This window comes from Thunnus albacares, chromosome 22 (assembly GCF_914725855.1).
Source record: "Thunnus albacares chromosome 22, fThuAlb1.1, whole genome shotgun sequence".
NCBI classification, from domain to species: Eukaryota; Metazoa; Chordata; class Actinopteri; order Scombriformes; family Scombridae; genus Thunnus; species Thunnus albacares.
In genome coordinates this window covers 18,078,964-18,095,796 of record NC_058127.1, presented here as the reverse complement: position 1 = coordinate 18,095,796, position 16,833 = coordinate 18,078,964, and the positions used below count along the sequence as shown (strand labels likewise).

The following is a 16,833-nucleotide window of genomic DNA, read 5'->3' as shown; positions in this document are numbered from 1 at the left end:
CACTTACACATCAACTGACATTTTAACTTCATCTCTTTCTCTTCAACAGACATTTCAGCTCTTTTCAAGCCTTACATTTTCTACTGACACTTCAAACCCTTTCAGGTTTCAGGTCCTCACCTTTTGAACAACAATAATACAAAACATAATACAAACATTTTCTTCAGCTCTTCTAACATCCAACACTTCTACTGTGTAAAACTTACTCCGACTACTTTCAGTGCTTACACTTCAGGTAAATTCATCACCTGCACTTTGACTGACATTTCAACTCCTTTCAGGGCTCGAAGCTCCACTGATTCTTGAATTCTTCTCAGCACTTTATCTTCAACTGATATTTCACTAAATTTCACTCAGTGCTTACACTTAAATTGACACTTCAGTTTCTTTACTTCTCCAGCACCTCCACGTTATCTGCTATTTCAATTTCGGTATTTGTATTTTAACTGACACTTCAACTGTGTCAACATTTTAACTATTAAAAATGTTTAAACTGTGAATTTTCCCCAACAAAGCAAAGAAAATTGAGCCTCTCCTATTTGTAATTATTAGCTGTATGTTGTTTTTGTCACTGTGAAGGAAGTCTTCCTCTATTATGGGTCAATGTCAGCGACACAATAGCATCCCCACAGCTTGTAGGAGTTAATTGTCTGGCTCAAGGACACTTCAGCAGGATGCTGACTTGCCCAAATAGGGGTTTGAAGCCAGACCGATGCTGATTAGAGCTGCAGCAATTAGTCAATTAATCGATAAATAGATTGACCGAAAATTAAACACCAACTATTTTGATTATCGATCATGAAAATGGATTTCCTGCAGGCAGGCCTGAACTGGTAGTGGGAAGTCGTTGTTTGCATAATCCTGTTTGAATTGATCTAACATAAAAACCATAATAGCTAGAGCATTCATTCTTTTACAGCTGAATGCTAAGGCTTCTGTGTCATCACATTGGACGCTCATGTTGAAAGTTAATGACGTCATTACGTTATGTTCCATGTGGCGCAAAATGTGGTGGCAACGCACGGTTGCGCAGTGAAGTGGCACCAGGAGCAGAAAACCGGTCAATAATTTATGTATAATTTTTTTTTATTTTAAAAGTGCAAGGTGTGTGGGAGAAACACACCATTCATGTGCAAGGCTTGCCGAGGGCCCGTGTGTGTCATTGACAGGAACTGTCATGACGACTACCACAAGTGAACACAGCCCACAAATGAAACTATCAGCAACGCCTTTGCACTCTGCTCAAAAAAATGAACATATCTTAAAAACTAAAAAATGCACACACCAGTGGTTCAAGTAACGTTAGCTGTGTTGAGAGATATTTTGATCATGTCTCTACATTCAGAATTGTTGTGGATCAATATGTTTTGTGTGTTTCTTTATTCAAATTTGATGAAACGCATGTCAGATATTTGTTTTTTTAAATTTATGACACAGTTTCAGTACTTTTATCAGTTATTATGGTTTATTGACTTACATCACCTTTTAGCTTAGGTTGTGCAGATTTTAGGGAGATGAAGCATTTGTAGATACAAGCAAAAATACCAGTGAAGGCACTGGTGGACCATTTCTATGGCGGAGTTCAAAGGATTCATGGTTGAATAATTTTTTTGAAGAAAAAATACCAAAATTCTCTGGTTCCAGCTTCTTAAATATGAATATTTTGTGGTTTCTTTCATCCTCCGTGATAGTAGACTGAATATCTTTGTGTTGTGAAACAGTGATAGACATTTTTTTACCATTTTTTCTGAAATTGTACTGACATTACTATGGATGGTAATGGTGTTTTTTTTACTTAACATAAATAGTCAGGAGACTGAAGGAAATAGTGGTCATAGTGCAGATACAACTGACACTGCAACTGCTTTTATTCCCCTAAAAGACAAAGTGCAACCTGTGAAGCTGTCTGTTAAGATATATTAACATATTAACACCAGATAGTCCTTTCCAACCAAAGAGAAACAACAAGGATCTTGTAATGCAGCCAAAAACCCTCTCAGGTAACCTATTTCCTTCCTTTGTTAGAAGGAAATAGTCAATGCTGCACTCAACTTAGGGGAAACAGTTGCGCTAGTTTCTCTCCTCACCACACCCACCCACCTAAAGTAGTCAGTGAACCTAGAGGAAACACTGATTTAAGTCTTGTTCTTTCAGTAGTACTGGATCTGAGTTGGTGTAGGCCCAGCTAGTTAGTAAGGGCAATGAGTTTGCCCTCTCTCCCTTCGCTTCAGAGTGGAAAGAATGCTCTCTGTCCGCCGGGCTGTCACGCTCCAGGAGGGAGTGAGTCTTGTGACGTTTCTGCTGAGCCTAGACTCTACCACTCTGATCCTCCTCTAGTAGTCCAACCTACCCAAGTTGTTTAGAATTGTAGGAAGTCGTATCTTGACGCAAACTTTAAATAATTTGACTAGATTTCAAATCTTCGTCACTGCCCCTATCTGACCTTCTTTTCTTGTTGGTGGAAAGCATGGCCTACCTGCCGCTGCTGGCTGTGCTGGCAACTGTTGTTTTTGACACAGTTCAGCAAACACTTAAAGTGTGTCACTTTCTTTTGAAAACTACACCTGCCTCTTTAATCACGTGCTCAGCTCTCTGTAGAGTGTGACTTTAGACCCAAAGTCAGTCGGTGAAGGAAAAGTGGAAAGCTAGAGATACCTCTCCTGATTGTTTCTAGTCTCTTTGATGTTTTCTTGACAAAACATTAGATGAGCAACCAGTGCTGTTGGACTGACAATGAATTACAGAGGCAGCATACAAAGAGGAGCAGACAGTTGGGATGAGCCCTCTGTAATAGGCTTTAGTGCGCATCTGTTATAGTGCTGAAACAGTTGGTCCGTTTGTATTAATTTGTATTAAAATATGTCTGAGACTTGCTGGTGACAACTTCTCAAATATGAAAAAAACAACATTTTTGTTTCTGTTTCAACAACTTTCTGTTTCACATCATTATAAATTGATAATTTTTATAATTTTATATTTTTTGTTATTTCTTCTGGCTTATTTACAAAGTAATAATATTTAGCTTTGGTAAAAATGTCATTATTTTTAATGTCATTATACTGTAGATTAAACAATACAAATGTAATTATTTTTCAGAAAATGTATAAATTAATCTGTTAAAAACAATTTGTTGCAGCCATAGTGTATTATTCCTATAGATAATACCTTTATGTTTCTATAATGTGATGTTTTATTGAGTAAAGTTGCACCTTGTTAATATCAGTGCTCAGTATGTCTTCATTATGTTAGTGGTTTTTATTTGAGCAGTTTTATTTTAAATGATAAATGAAGGCTAGATGCTGGTTAATTTACTGTAGCCGGACTAAAGCTTTGCTAAGATTGAACCAACTGTGCCAGTAATTGAAGCACCAGTTTCAGCTCCGTTAAATTAAACGGATGTGTTGTAGTTTTAAGGGAGATGACAAAAACATTACGCTCAATTATAGCTTAAGATAATCAAACAAAACAACCCATGCCCAAAGGAACAAAATAAAATATCCTGTAGCAAAAACAACAAACATGATCTGGGTTGTGTGTTATCAGTGTGATTTGGCAGCCAGATACCTATTCTGAGAAGTGTAGTAACAACTATCGTCAGTCCCCAAATGAAATTGGATTTTGCGTATTGCCTCTGTATGGGAAAAAAAAAAAAAACAGCTGCCAGGGTTAAACAAACAGAATAGAGGAACAGAGTTCACCGTTGGCTTTTCACTTTGTTCAGGCTGTGCACAGCGAGCGAGATGTCGTTAGCATATGGATATGATAATGCCAGGCTCTCACACAGGCTTATCTGGAGCTGAAAAGCTCTAAGATAGACAGTGAATACTCCACCTCTAACACACACTGATCTGCAAATACTGAACAGTTAGCCTAAATATATTTCCTGCCTCTGTCAAGTGCACTTGTGCATATATTTGTCACAATAAACACCAAATTTCCTGTATCATCAACTGAAAAGTTTGGCAGTCACGACACACAGATAAGACTTAATTTGCTGGGGCAGGTATTTACAGACTACAGTTTATGTGCACATATACTATAGCTTGCACCATATCAATCAGACAGCAGCTCAACTGGCTTCAATTTTTAGCTCATCTCCCACGTCTCACCTCAGGAAGAGCACAGAGTGGGTTTTTCTGTGGTTGCTGCCTTGTAAAATGGAGGTTTCGTCACCTCATTGGCACAATGCACTCAGCCTGGCCTCCACCAGCAGCAGCACACTGTGATGACAGGTGGCAGGGAGGGCCACTTTGCTCTTCAGATCCTCCAAAGCAAGAGAAATGAGTGCCACTTGAGCCAGACACTGGTCAGCGGCTGCCACTGGAGCTGAAAGGGCAATGTGTCAGAGGCTATTAGAGCTGAAAAATAATCACCTTCACCAATCTCAGCTCTAACTTTTTTTTGTGCATTGTCATGGGCATAGCCGAGCTGGATGGTTTCAGCAGCCCTGTTACATGAAGTTGAATAAGTGGCACTTTATTTCTTTGCACAGAAGCTCACATACACGCACACTTGTCACATGTGTCGGGGTGAAGCATCAGCTTGCCCTACTCATTACAACCAATTGTCTTCCCACTCCCTGTTAGTATAATCACCGCATCTGCGCACATCCTGGCCCAGAATATCGATTTTCGGTCTCATTTGCAGTGTGCAAGGTACAGTACATGACAGTTGTGAGTGTCATGCTCAGCTGCTGTTTCAGTCAAGCTGTGGCTCCTGCTGGAATAACTGAGACAGACACAGCACTGTCTGTTGTCCAGCATTACACACACACACACACACACACACACATGCAGGCAGGCTCTTTCACCTCTGGGGAGCAAGCCTCCAGGCTCTTTTGTGTGAAAGAGATGAGATCATTGTGGGGCAGACCATGGGGGGATGGAGTAAGGGGTTTCCACTCTGTATACTTAAATAGAGAAATCTCTGTTTCCATGTATGTTGCATTCTCTTCATCTTTTTATCCTTTTTTAGCTTTGATTGAATTGAATTTGGCACCTTGGAGAGTAAGGGGAGAGTCAGGTGAATGTCATTAACACCAGGCAAGTGCTAAAAGTGAACAAACATCAGGTTTGGTAGACATTTGAAGAGCAGGACCTCCCCAGTTTTATTTGTGGCAGCCGAAGAGTTTTCCTTTGCCCTCAGGGGTCGTTTGGCTGCATAGCCAACCTTTGGCACATTTGCAAGCAAGTTAAGACCAGTGCTACCGCCGAGGAACAAGACTTTCCAGTGCAGGAAAATCTGAGGCTCGGAGGAATGATCCAGTCAGGATTTTAAGTCTAGTGTGATCACAGATTGAATTTCAATCTATTTCTGTTTTTTTCCTGTTTTTTTTTTTACATTACATTATTAATAGCTCACAAAGACCTTAAACGCAACAGATTTTCCTCATGTCTAAGTGATACCCATGTTACTTTTTAATGCTACATGCTACTCTGAAATGTAAATATGTTCTTCTGTACTGCTAGTTGCTGGTTTCATAAAGAATAGGCTATTGTACTAGAGGTGGTGATTCATGACAGCTTATATTCCATTACACCTTCCAAAACTGTTGTCTTACCTTCAAAAATCTGAGTCGTTCTCCCTCCCCTGCAAGCCTCTATGAGCGATCACAGAGCAGCTGGAAAGACCAGATAATATTACAAGTGTCTGTGCATCTCTCTCTCATACCTGCTAAAACTGCCTAATGAGGGATGACATCACATTGTCGCTGACAAATCCATCTGGCATCTAAAGTCGTGTTTTGTTTTGAGAAAAATGTTGCTCTGTTATCACTCCTTCAGGTTTATGGCATGGTCACTGTGTGTGTTACGTTGGCGTGCTGTACATTTTGTCATTTTAAGAATATGTTAGGCTCGCTAGAAATGCCATGTTTTGGCATGTCAGTGGTAAGTTTTACACAATTTGAAATAATTATGTCTAAGGAGATTAATGGACATTTAACCACAGTTGACAATGGAGATTCCTCTATCACTGGGAAGAGTTTGTTTGACTGAGTTTGAGTTATGGCTCTGAGAAGAAGGTGTGTGAGTTTTGAAGCAACTTGTCTCAGTTGGATACAAACCACAGGTTGTGGCCTTGTTTATAGTTAGGTGTGGGCATTGTAGAAAAAAAATTCTCTTTCACAATATATGTAATAGAGGTGCAACTAACGATTGTTTTCATCGTTGATAAATCTGCTGATTATTTTCTATTTGTCGTTTTGTCTATAAAATGTCAGAAAATGGTGAAAAACGTCGACCACTGTTCGCCAAAGCCCAAAGTGACGTCCTCAAATGTCTTGTTTTATCCATAACCCAAAGATATTTAGTTCACTATCATAGAAGACTAAATAAATCAGAAAACATTCATAATTGAGAAGCTGGAATCAGAGAATGTGGACATTTTCTCTTCAAAAATGACTCAGACAATATATCGATTATCAAAATAGTTGCAGATTAATTTTCTGTTGATTGACTAACCAACTAATAGTATGTTTATTTCGTAATTTTATATTGCAATATCGATATGCTGTATATCTTTTTATTTTACAGAAATATTTCTGAAAAATTTGATTGGGAAGCTTAATGGGTAAATTAAGCAGATGGAAATGTCTGTTCCTTTTTGGGAAATCCAGCAAATTAAATACCTGTTTTAAAGATCAAGATACCTCATCACAGTAATGTAAAAATTGTATAAAAATCCAGTCATCACAAGCAGTAATATGAAATGGATAGATACACACACAGTATGCATGTATGTCAAAATCTCTGAAACAGTTGACAAATTGATATCGTCTCACTGTATCATCGTACTGGACAACCCTAATTTTAGCGAAATCTAGTGCTGAATTAGCAGTGCATAAATAACTGTGCTTTATTCATTCAAACCGAAAGTGTACTGGAGACTCTCAGATCTCAGCTAAAAGCATTTATAGACACGAGAAAGCCAGAAACCAGTTTCACAATAACCACTCACAGTATGTGTCCAGTACATTGTCATAGTATTTTTCTGTCATGGTTCGTAGTGACCCAACTCTCCCAGTACAACCTGGACAAAGAGCGTGACACTCGATCATCGGGGCACAGGGCTCAGGAGTAACAGAGGAACAGGTTTTCACATGGGAAGGGAGGGGCAGAGCTCAACCTTTAGAGGCAGGGGCTCAAGTTACAACACAAGACTTCATACAGTGGAAATTTAATGGACCAGTTTGTCCGCCAGTTTGACTCTGAGAGTGCATTTATTTTACCATTTGACCCAAGAAGCCTCACCTTTTTTTTTTTTGCCTTAAGGTTCAAAAGTTTTCCACCCTGCATGTTGTTGCAAGTGGAGAATATGAAGGGCAGAAAATCCTTAATGTTATGTTCACTTCTATTTAAAATAGTTTTAAGGCTTTTAGTCTAATTCACTGTCAACACCATCACCGTTTATGGCCACTACCCTGTTTTATTTGCCTGCCAGACAGAAAAGTGGACAATAAAACAAGCTTTTTCTGCCATTTTATATACTGTATGTCTAAAACTGAGCGAGCGGACTTTATTCTAACGTCCTCTCAGACAGCAGAGTACGTGTCAGCTATACTAAATGTGCCCTTGAAAGACTTGGAGAGATCATTTTCCTCAGCCAGAGTAACACTACTCGCAGCTCAGGGTCGCGCAGCCTGGCATTGTTGGGGCTCGGTTGCCATGGCGGCGTCAGTGTTTGTCTATCATGGGCTGTCACAAAGAGATATTTGTATGGTTGTGGTGGGATGTGTGGGAGGCAGAGGGGACGGTCACAAATGGTTCACAAATGTGTGTCCGCAGATATGTGCACACACCTCATGTCAGTGGCTATTTGGCCTTGCATGGAAACATGGTTACTCATTTAAGTATCAGTGGTGGTAGTTTGGAGGTTTACGTTTGAACATCGTGCCACCCAGCCTTATGGTAGCCCTGAGTATGGTTTATAGATATCATAAATGGTACGGTCAAAAATAGGTTTTAGTGTTTTATGTCCTGTTCAGTGCCAGTTTCAAATGGTTGCATTTGTGGCAGTTCTCTTTTATTATACCAAATTCATATAGCATGACACATCACAGACTAATCTAACTGCTAATGGCAACCTGTTCACAACAAATCAACAATCACGTTGCGTTTGTTCCATCGACTCCGTCTTTGAGTAGAAACAGGAAATTATATGAAATGCATTTTTTCTATGTTCATTGGAAATACCCTGAATATTAATACATCATTCCTAGATATTTAAAAACAGACTGCTAACAGAAGTCATATTATTACGGTGAACTGGTAAATTCACTATACCCTTCACCTGATGCGGAGTTCTGCAGAATCAGGACAGTACTCACATTGAGAGAACGGATGCGAGTAAAATGCACATTTAAGTACTGCTTCTTTCCATGAAAAAGTTTGATGTTGTTGTCCTGTGGTCGGGCTTTTACATCAAAAGAAGGATCTGTGTTGTTGTGTATGTATGGAAGCTGCAGTATGTGTGATGCTAAAAGGGTACACATGAAGCCTAGTTTCTAGTGCTTGATGTTCATTGTAAAGTACATGTTGGTTCATTGGGTTTGTGACTGTTCGTAGAGCAGCGTTCAAAGCTCAGTCAGGACCCCACAGATCTACAAGATACCCTTTTTTTTGTTAACATTGCTTTGTTCCCTGCTGTGACACTTTGTAGTGAACTGTGCCCATGCTGTCGGGTAGCTGTATGACTCACAGGCTTGATGTTTTCATACCAGCATTACCATTTTAGAGAAGATGAATTGTAGCGGCTAATGGTTTTGACAAAGGTTAAAATAGGCTTCGTTACTCAGCAGAGAAGACTGTTGCAAAGAAGCCGTGTTAAAATAAGAAAATACCAAAATACCAAGTGCTATTTGTTTCTGTTGGTCTATAGCCTCATCTTCTCCCTCAGAAGACAAAGAATCCTTTGCCTCTGACCTGTGACCCACTACTACATCAAACCTGCTCACACCAAGGCCCAATCTTATATTTCCTATATGATGTAGCTGCATAGAAAGTACACACAGGTACATTAAAGTCAGCACAACTATTTCAGTTTAGGAAACACATCTCTGAATAAGGCATTTTTAAAAGTTATATACTGTGTGTGTATATATACAGTGGTAATTACTGTGTATAACTTAAATGTATCAATACAGCAGTTTTAATTGTAACTGGCGGAGTCCACCATTTCCACACAGGATTCAAATTGCCTACATATGCAGGAGGGTTTCACAGGAAATTATACATGCATGTAATTCAGTGTTGGAAAATTATAGAATATTTAGAATTTTTGCTTCAAAAAAATACTTAATAGCCCTACATTTTTCATTTTTCTTGTCAGTGCCTCTGTTAAATTGATATTTTAAATTTAAAGTTTTTCAAATTTAATGCGATATATTAAGTTATTAACTTAAAGGCTACTGGGTCAGTATTTGTGTGACTGTAACATTTGAGCTTCAGAAAAAAAAAAACATTTATCAGTAGCAGGTATCATTCAGATGACTGCCCTTTTGTTACGCACTACCTGATCCATACCCATGTCATGTTTGAACAACTAGACACAGAGATATCATGGCTCATTAGGTTTGATGTAAAAGACTACACACAGGGGTCAGTCCCAAATTTAGAAAACTGGTGCATTAACTGACAAATACACAAAGAAGACCAAACCCTCTTTCCATTGATGTAATGGGACTGCTCAGATCTTCCATTTTCATAGTAATTTCTGTAAGCTTTTGACATTAATTCATTCACAGAGTTGGGCTGTTAAAAAAAAACACCCTTAAAATCCTAAAGATAAAAGACTTTGATACATGTAAGCAATAAATCATTTACTGCTTTCACTAAGGGCGCACCTGATTCATATGTGGTGAAACAGTATGTCAAACAGGTGTGTTTAGTTTTATGGCGAGTAACAGAGTTTTGTCTCAGCTATAAACAGACGTTAATTCACCCACACACAGAGAAACCATCCAGTCACTGGTTTGACAGCCTGAGTGTATTTACTGGCCAGCCTTCGGTGAGAACACATTTTAACAGTGTGGTTTGTAATAAAGCAAATATAGTCTGAAAACATCATTTTGCTCTTGAATGGTGTCATTACCGGTGAGATGTAACCATGGATACAGTGAAGTAAATCTCTTCAAAGTAAAAGTCTTAACTCAGTATGCCTCTAGATTGCTGTTGTGCATCATCAGAAAATAAGAACTGAGTCCAGTCTGAATTAGCCAGACAGCATTCCTCATTGTGTTGCAAAAAGCCACATCTGGAACCATTTGGGCTCATAAAAGCGTTATTTACAGTAACAAATAAAAACTTTCAGTGACATTCTTCAAAATGGGCAAATATCCTACTTTGTCAAGCAAATTGTGAAACAAAGTGAATTTGTAAGGATGGCTGCAAGTTAGGAAGTGGAATATAAGTACTCACGTCACTCACTGACATGACAAAGCTTCAAGCAGATCCGTCAGGATCAGGGGGAGGAGGGAATGTTTTCCTTGATATTTTTTTTCCACTTCCTTACATGTGATACTTAGTGTATCCTCAGCTGAGCTTTTCCAACTTGCCACACTGCAACAGCTGACCATGTTAAAAGAAAAGTGTTCGTGACCTGTTAATCCATTTACACTGATGCACTTTTATTGCTGCTTTTGTTTGTGGAAGGTCATTTAGCCTCTGCTTGGATAAAACGGAAAATTGTATTGTTTTTGCTGCTGGGGCTTATGTTGATTCAGTTACACTATGCTCTTTGATTTGAGTGTTTTTCCGACATTGTTTAAAAGAGTAATGAAGACATGGGCCTTATTCTGGGCAAATGTCCAACTACCTGGGCTTTAAGGCTGGCAGTACACTTCAAACAAATAAGATTTGGCATGTTCACATAGGCAGAATGCCAAGTTTATGACCAAAAGGCTGTGCCTCATTTAACGCTCAAGCTGATAAGGGTTCTCAAGGTGCTCAAAAAGAATGAAACATTAATTTAATTACTTCACAGACATCATGCCATTGTTGCAGCCTGCATGATATGTAGCAAATGGGGGGGTGGGGGGGAGCACGCTTAAAGTCTAGAAAAATTTTCTGGGTGGGGAAAATGCACGGAAAGTGAGTCGGCTGTCCCGGCTGTTTGCTGTCTTGCCGTGGCTAAATAATTTTCCTCCCAGGCAGGTCAGTCTGCCTTCCACAGCACAAGCCAGCGGATGTCTCGCTCTGTTGACACAGCCAGTAGACACCAGCATGCACTCCTGCACACGGATACACTGCTGGAACTTACTGAACAACTTAAAAACTGCACATGTATTCTTCTAGATTTTCTTTCTCTTGCAGAGCAACGTTTTAAACCCTGTGGTTGTGCTGGAGTTGTTTAAAAAAAAAAAAAAAAAAAAAAAAAAAGAAAAATAGGGAGAGTGGGAGAGCTGTGCATTATTGCATAACAGCAGTCATTATTTTTATTTTTTGGTGATATTGTGAGATGTAACTTGTGCCTACACTGTGGCTTCACCATGATGTTATGTCATTTTTCAAACTTTAGTTATTTATCAGTAAAATTCAGTAGAAATGAAAAAAACTATAAGGGACAATATTAATGTGCGCCATGAAGTCCAGGGCTGTCTGTCTGTGCTGTGACGGTTCAAAGAGGCTGCTTTTTTTTTCTCGTTTCTTTTTATTTTCCTCCTGCCACAGCTGACTCACCACTGGAAAAATTGAACTTCCTGTGTAGGTCCCAACAGCTCTTTGAAGGGGACGTGGACGTGTTTGCTTTAAGTTCCTCTTTCTTCTTAGACAAACCATTTGCTCTCTGTCAATGAAGACGTACTTTGCTTTGGCAAAGGAACAGCATTTCTCTGCACCATAAGTGATCAACAGTAGTTTTCAAATATACTGTTGTTCTGTTTTTACATACCACAAAATGCTCCGAAAGGTCTTGTAAACACTTATTAGAAACCTGCATTATTGATGCAAAAATATTCAGTTGAATTTTACATCTGGACTGCATTCTTTTTTAAAAAATCTTTTTCTTTATTTCCACCATCCCTTAACTTAACTTTTTCTCCTTCAGTTAGGGATTTCTCAATACATTTGAGCAATTCTTGCTGAGAGATGGGAAAAAAAAGGCATAAAGAAACACATCAGTGTGTGGCTGCAGTGTGTTTTCCATTGTTAACTGATAACTCGAGTCACAAACTGCTAATGAGCTCTAAATATGGTGACATGAGTCAAACATATATTATTAAAGAGGAACTCAAACACATTTGAGAAATAGTTCAAAAAAATATTCAATAGAAAATGATTAAAGGTGCATTTCAGCAGCACCAACCATGAAATTGAGTCAATTTTTTTGTATTTTTCATCGTTGAAACCAAGTTTGGGCTCATATTTCAAATGGTTTATAGACTTTGGTGTCTGCTTGATTTATGCTCTCAGTGACATTTCTGAGCATTCCTGTGGGCTCGGCGGCTCTCCCTTGGCTCTCTGTATCCACCAGAGCTTTAACTCTCTCTCAACATATTTGGAGCAGTGCAGTGATATACAATGACAAGAGTGTTTTGTGAATGTCAACACATCGAGTCCCTTCATTACCCCCGTGGTGTTACCCCAGTTTGTTTGCTTTGTTGTGGTGCAGCAGTCTTAAAGGATCCTTTTATTGCCTTGGCCACAGTATTATTTAGCATTCTGTGTATGCTTGCATGTGTAGTCCATCCCACTACCCCAAGTAGGATAGGAGGGCTTTGCTTTCACAAAAAAAAAAAAAAAAAAAAATGCAGTGTGCTTTTTGGCTATAGCTTAAATACTGCATCCGTTGTGAGTGTTCAGTAATAGACCGCGCTTTGCAAAAACTGTAGGCAGAGAATATAAACATCTTCTACAAACATGGTATGGAAGGGTTTATCGTCTGAACTACCTAGGTTATGTAAATGTCATTCCAGATTAATTTCATATCTCTATTGTCCTTGCTTCCCAGGTACGTCCAGCCATGATCGAAGACAAGGGTCACCGCGTGACCGACTACTTTGTGGTGGCCGGGCTGACAGACAAGTCCACGCCCTTGGAGCAGGACCTTTCGGAGGCCAAGTCCAGCGGGCCCAAAGCACCCATCACTGACCTGGCCGTTATTAACAAGTCTGCCGGCGAAACAGCGCCCGAGGGCTTCACCTGCATCGAGAACACCTACAGCGGTCAGCCAGCCAACCTTAATCATGGCAGTCTGAAGAGCCCCGAGCTCTTCCTCTGCTACAAAAGAGCTCGAGGGAAGGCTCCTCTCATTGACATCGGGTGAGTCAGCGATTTATTTACGTTGGTGTTTGTAATTTGGAATGTGCATGTTCCAGCAACAGCAAAGGACTCTTTAGAAGTGGTTTAATTTATCAATCATGGAACACTAGTTTTTACATGTTAGTCTGAGTCATTCATTCAGTCAGCAGGAATTTGTCAAACAATAACATGATATTACTCGGGTTGGTCATCCATGTATGAGGGGGGGCCCAAAAGTTCCTGGAATTGTTAAAAAAAACTGGATATAAATCTTTCAGTTGTACCTTCCTAATCCCCTTCAAAGTATTCTCCTTAAGATGCGATACACTTGTCCCAGCACTTCTCCCATTCCTGGAAATATTTCCTGTAGTCATCTTCTGTCACTGTGTCCGGAGCCTCCTGCATTTCTTCCTGGCAAATCTCCCTTTCAGTCTCAATTTTATCAATTTTAATTTTCAGTTTCATCAAGCTACGCGCTACCCCTGCGCTAAAGATGGCATCCAGCAATTTTTGGTTCCCCCTCATATTTGAATACTGCCAAAGTATATTTTTGCCTCTTTAACAATGCCAATGGTTCATAAACAAGTTATTGAGCTTTAGTTATTTGAACTTTAGCCACTGTTAGTCAGTTAACACTGGATTTAGCTTTACTTTAGCCAGTTAACTCCCAAATCATCCTGCTTCTCTTTCTAAGTTATATTCAGAGGCCCTGTGTGTTATTTTGATGGAAACAGGTTGGAAGAAGTAAGAAGTTTCGAGGAAAAATATGTCCTTAAAGTGTCCTTAATTAAAATTAAACTTTACCGATGACAAGAGCTTATTGGGGAAAAAAACTGGTCTAGATCTGTAATGTTAGGTTTGTCAGTGTTGCTTTAGTAACTACACAGTTTTCAAATTCAACGTCACTTCAATAGCATAACAAAACATCTTTTTAGAGATGGAAGGAAATAGGTGTGTAGACCACTTCACTCACTCGCCCCTGTTTCACCAGAGTTTTCCCTCTCAGCCACACCTCTTGGCTCCTATCCATTGATACAAATCTCCTGCTTCACTCTATTATCGTACAAGTTGAATATCAACAGGGAACTCCATCATGATTCCCTTCATCCAGTCAACAAAGAGTAAAAGCTGCCATTCTACTTACTCATCCTACATTTCACTTTTTATACTGTTGATTGAACACAAATCTCACATCCAATGATACGCTTACCTGAGTTATTCTAGTTGTCCACACACCTTTGTCTTTGTCTAAAACCTAACCTGCTCACAAACTGGAGTTTCCAGTTACATGAGTGTGCTCACTCACTGAAGGATCCCCCCCTCCCTCTGCATAGTCAAACCTTTGACAGACTTAATTAAGCTGCAGTATATAGATGGCAACACATCAGACTGTATTTCATCACTGTATTTCATTGGAATTCAGTTTGCTTCATGTGTTATTAATGTAGTTTTGCACTGTGGAACGACGTAAAAACCCACATGAAACGCCGCAGACCTCAGTAGTAGAGTATAAACAGAAGATCATATGTCAAATCATGTTTCCTTTAAGAGATTGTGCAATCCTTCTTAGCATGCTAACAGACATATGGGTTGGAGAAAATAAAAGCTACCTTACATTCAGGGATTCACAACCACTGTCAGGCTACAGTAGTTTGTTTTCGGTGGTTGAAAGCACCAAATCAGTGATGCAGTTTAATGAGGCTGAATAACAGATTTCACCAGCTTGTCTTCTTTCCTGTGTTGTTGCAAACAGAGATAATATTAAGAGACTTAACATGTAAAATTCATGACTATGTGGTCTATTATTAATACGTGATATGATAGGACGATTGTGTGTTTTAATAAAAATACCAAATGTAGACGCATTATAGCATTTGTTCACTTCCTCATGGTCATGTTTTGGTTTAACAACAACACAAAAGGTCAGTAAACAGTTTTGGCCACGTTGCAACACTGGAGTTTTCCGCTCCTATCAGCTGATCTCCTTTCCACCTGCTAGTTGTCATCTTTTTTTCTACTGAAAGAATAAATGAAAAACTAGCAACCTGTAAATCATTCATTCTTCCTTCTGCCACCTCTGCTGTCAGTGAGGCCAGCATTCCTAGCCCAGGGCTCCACGCCGTCACGACTCACTGTGCCCATTAGGACTCTGTTTTTGTCGCCTAAATGAGAATTTGCTGGCAACTGTCCTCCTGGCCTCTTTAGGTTTGTCCGGCGCCCTGTTCAGAATAAATGGAATGTTTCAGGGCTATTATACATCTGCAATGGATGCTGTGTAGCCTGCACAAGATTAAAAGATGTGTTTTGGGTTCTGTCTTAGTGTAAAGAGGGCAGCCATCAAAGCTTTTGGCCTCCCACATGGCATTGTCCAGATGGAAAGGGAGGATATGGAGCATGCTGCCATAGAAGCCCTGCAGTCATGCAAAAAAGTCCAACACAGTGGGGCCCTGATTGCTTCCCTAACTGTAGCTTTTAGCAGTGTGACATTCCACAGTGAGAGTGATAAGGAGGCAGGCATGAAACTAAATTATTACATGCAGTGTTTATTTTGAACCAAGTTGAATATGAGAATCTTGATATGTGAGTTTCCTTTTACTGTCTGGGATTCGAATGAGTCAGCTGGTAAATATGTCAGAATCACATCGCTGGACTGTGTGTGTGCGCGCGCGTATGTGTGTGTGTGTGTGAGAAAACTCACCGAGGGCTTAAAGAGAAACCTGAGCCATGAGAAGAAAGTCAGTGGTGCTGACCACACACTGATTCATGTTCTAAAACAGGACAACCAGACATTATCTTTGCTGTGGAGCCACAGTTCAGCCTCTTGCTTATTTTTGCTCAACAGATGCACTTTTTTGCCATATTGTCATATAACAGTATTGCACAGCACAATTTTTTTTTTTAAGATTTGTACACCAATGTTGTAAATTTAAATTGCTAAAATGGAATTTGAGAATTTAAGTTTCCTTTTCCCGTATCCCAGGTAATTATTACCTGGATTAAGGGGCTTTGCTCACCTGCCTTTGCTTCAGAGCTTAGACCTGTGTGGACTAGAACGTGCTCCTACATAAAACTCAGACTGCAAAGATTGTTGAGCTTATAACTCGGAAGGTTTTGGTGGACACCTTCACCATCTGGGAAAGTTTTTGTTTGTTTTGTTTTGTTTTTCTGCTCCAGACAGAAATCCCTGCTCAGATTTTTTTGTTATCGATGTCCTCATGTTGTTGCAGTGTAAACTGTTGCATCGTTAATATGTAAGTCATTTGTCTTTTGGCAGCAGAGCTTGTTTAAGAAATGAAAACCATGCCTGACAGCACAACTGATTCCAGGACAGCACTCTCTCTGAGTCAATTAATTAAGTGTCTAAGAGTGCTTTGTTGTATGTGTGGGCATGAGTCATTCCACTGCCAGCTCTTTGCACGGCTCTATCTGCCATCTTAATTTCTACACCATTTTGAACACTCCGAATTTAGCCCTGAAGTTTTCTGTAGGCAAAGAAGAGTTCCTTTACTCTCTGTTTAAATATTTATTTCTCCTCATGACCTCATCTGTACATAATCTCATCTTCATTCTTCTTGGAGCATCAAAATTTCAAGTGCCT

At 39.5% G+C, this 16,833-nt stretch overlaps 1 protein-coding gene across 3 annotated transcripts in view; it reads left to right on the top strand.

Moving 5' to 3' along the window:
• Positions 1-16,833, top strand: part of dennd4c (DENN/MADD domain containing 4C) — a 38,028-nt gene that overhangs the window by 1,961 nt on the left and 19,234 nt on the right. For all 3 annotated transcript variants that reach the window (XM_044340646.1, XM_044340647.1, XM_044340645.1), the window contains exon 2: positions 12,946-13,256. In XM_044340646.1, coding sequence (XP_044196581.1) covers positions 12,958-13,256 — 299 coding nt within the window. In that variant the 5' untranslated portion in view covers positions 12,946-12,957. The remainder of the gene's footprint in view (positions 1-12,945; positions 13,257-16,833) is intronic.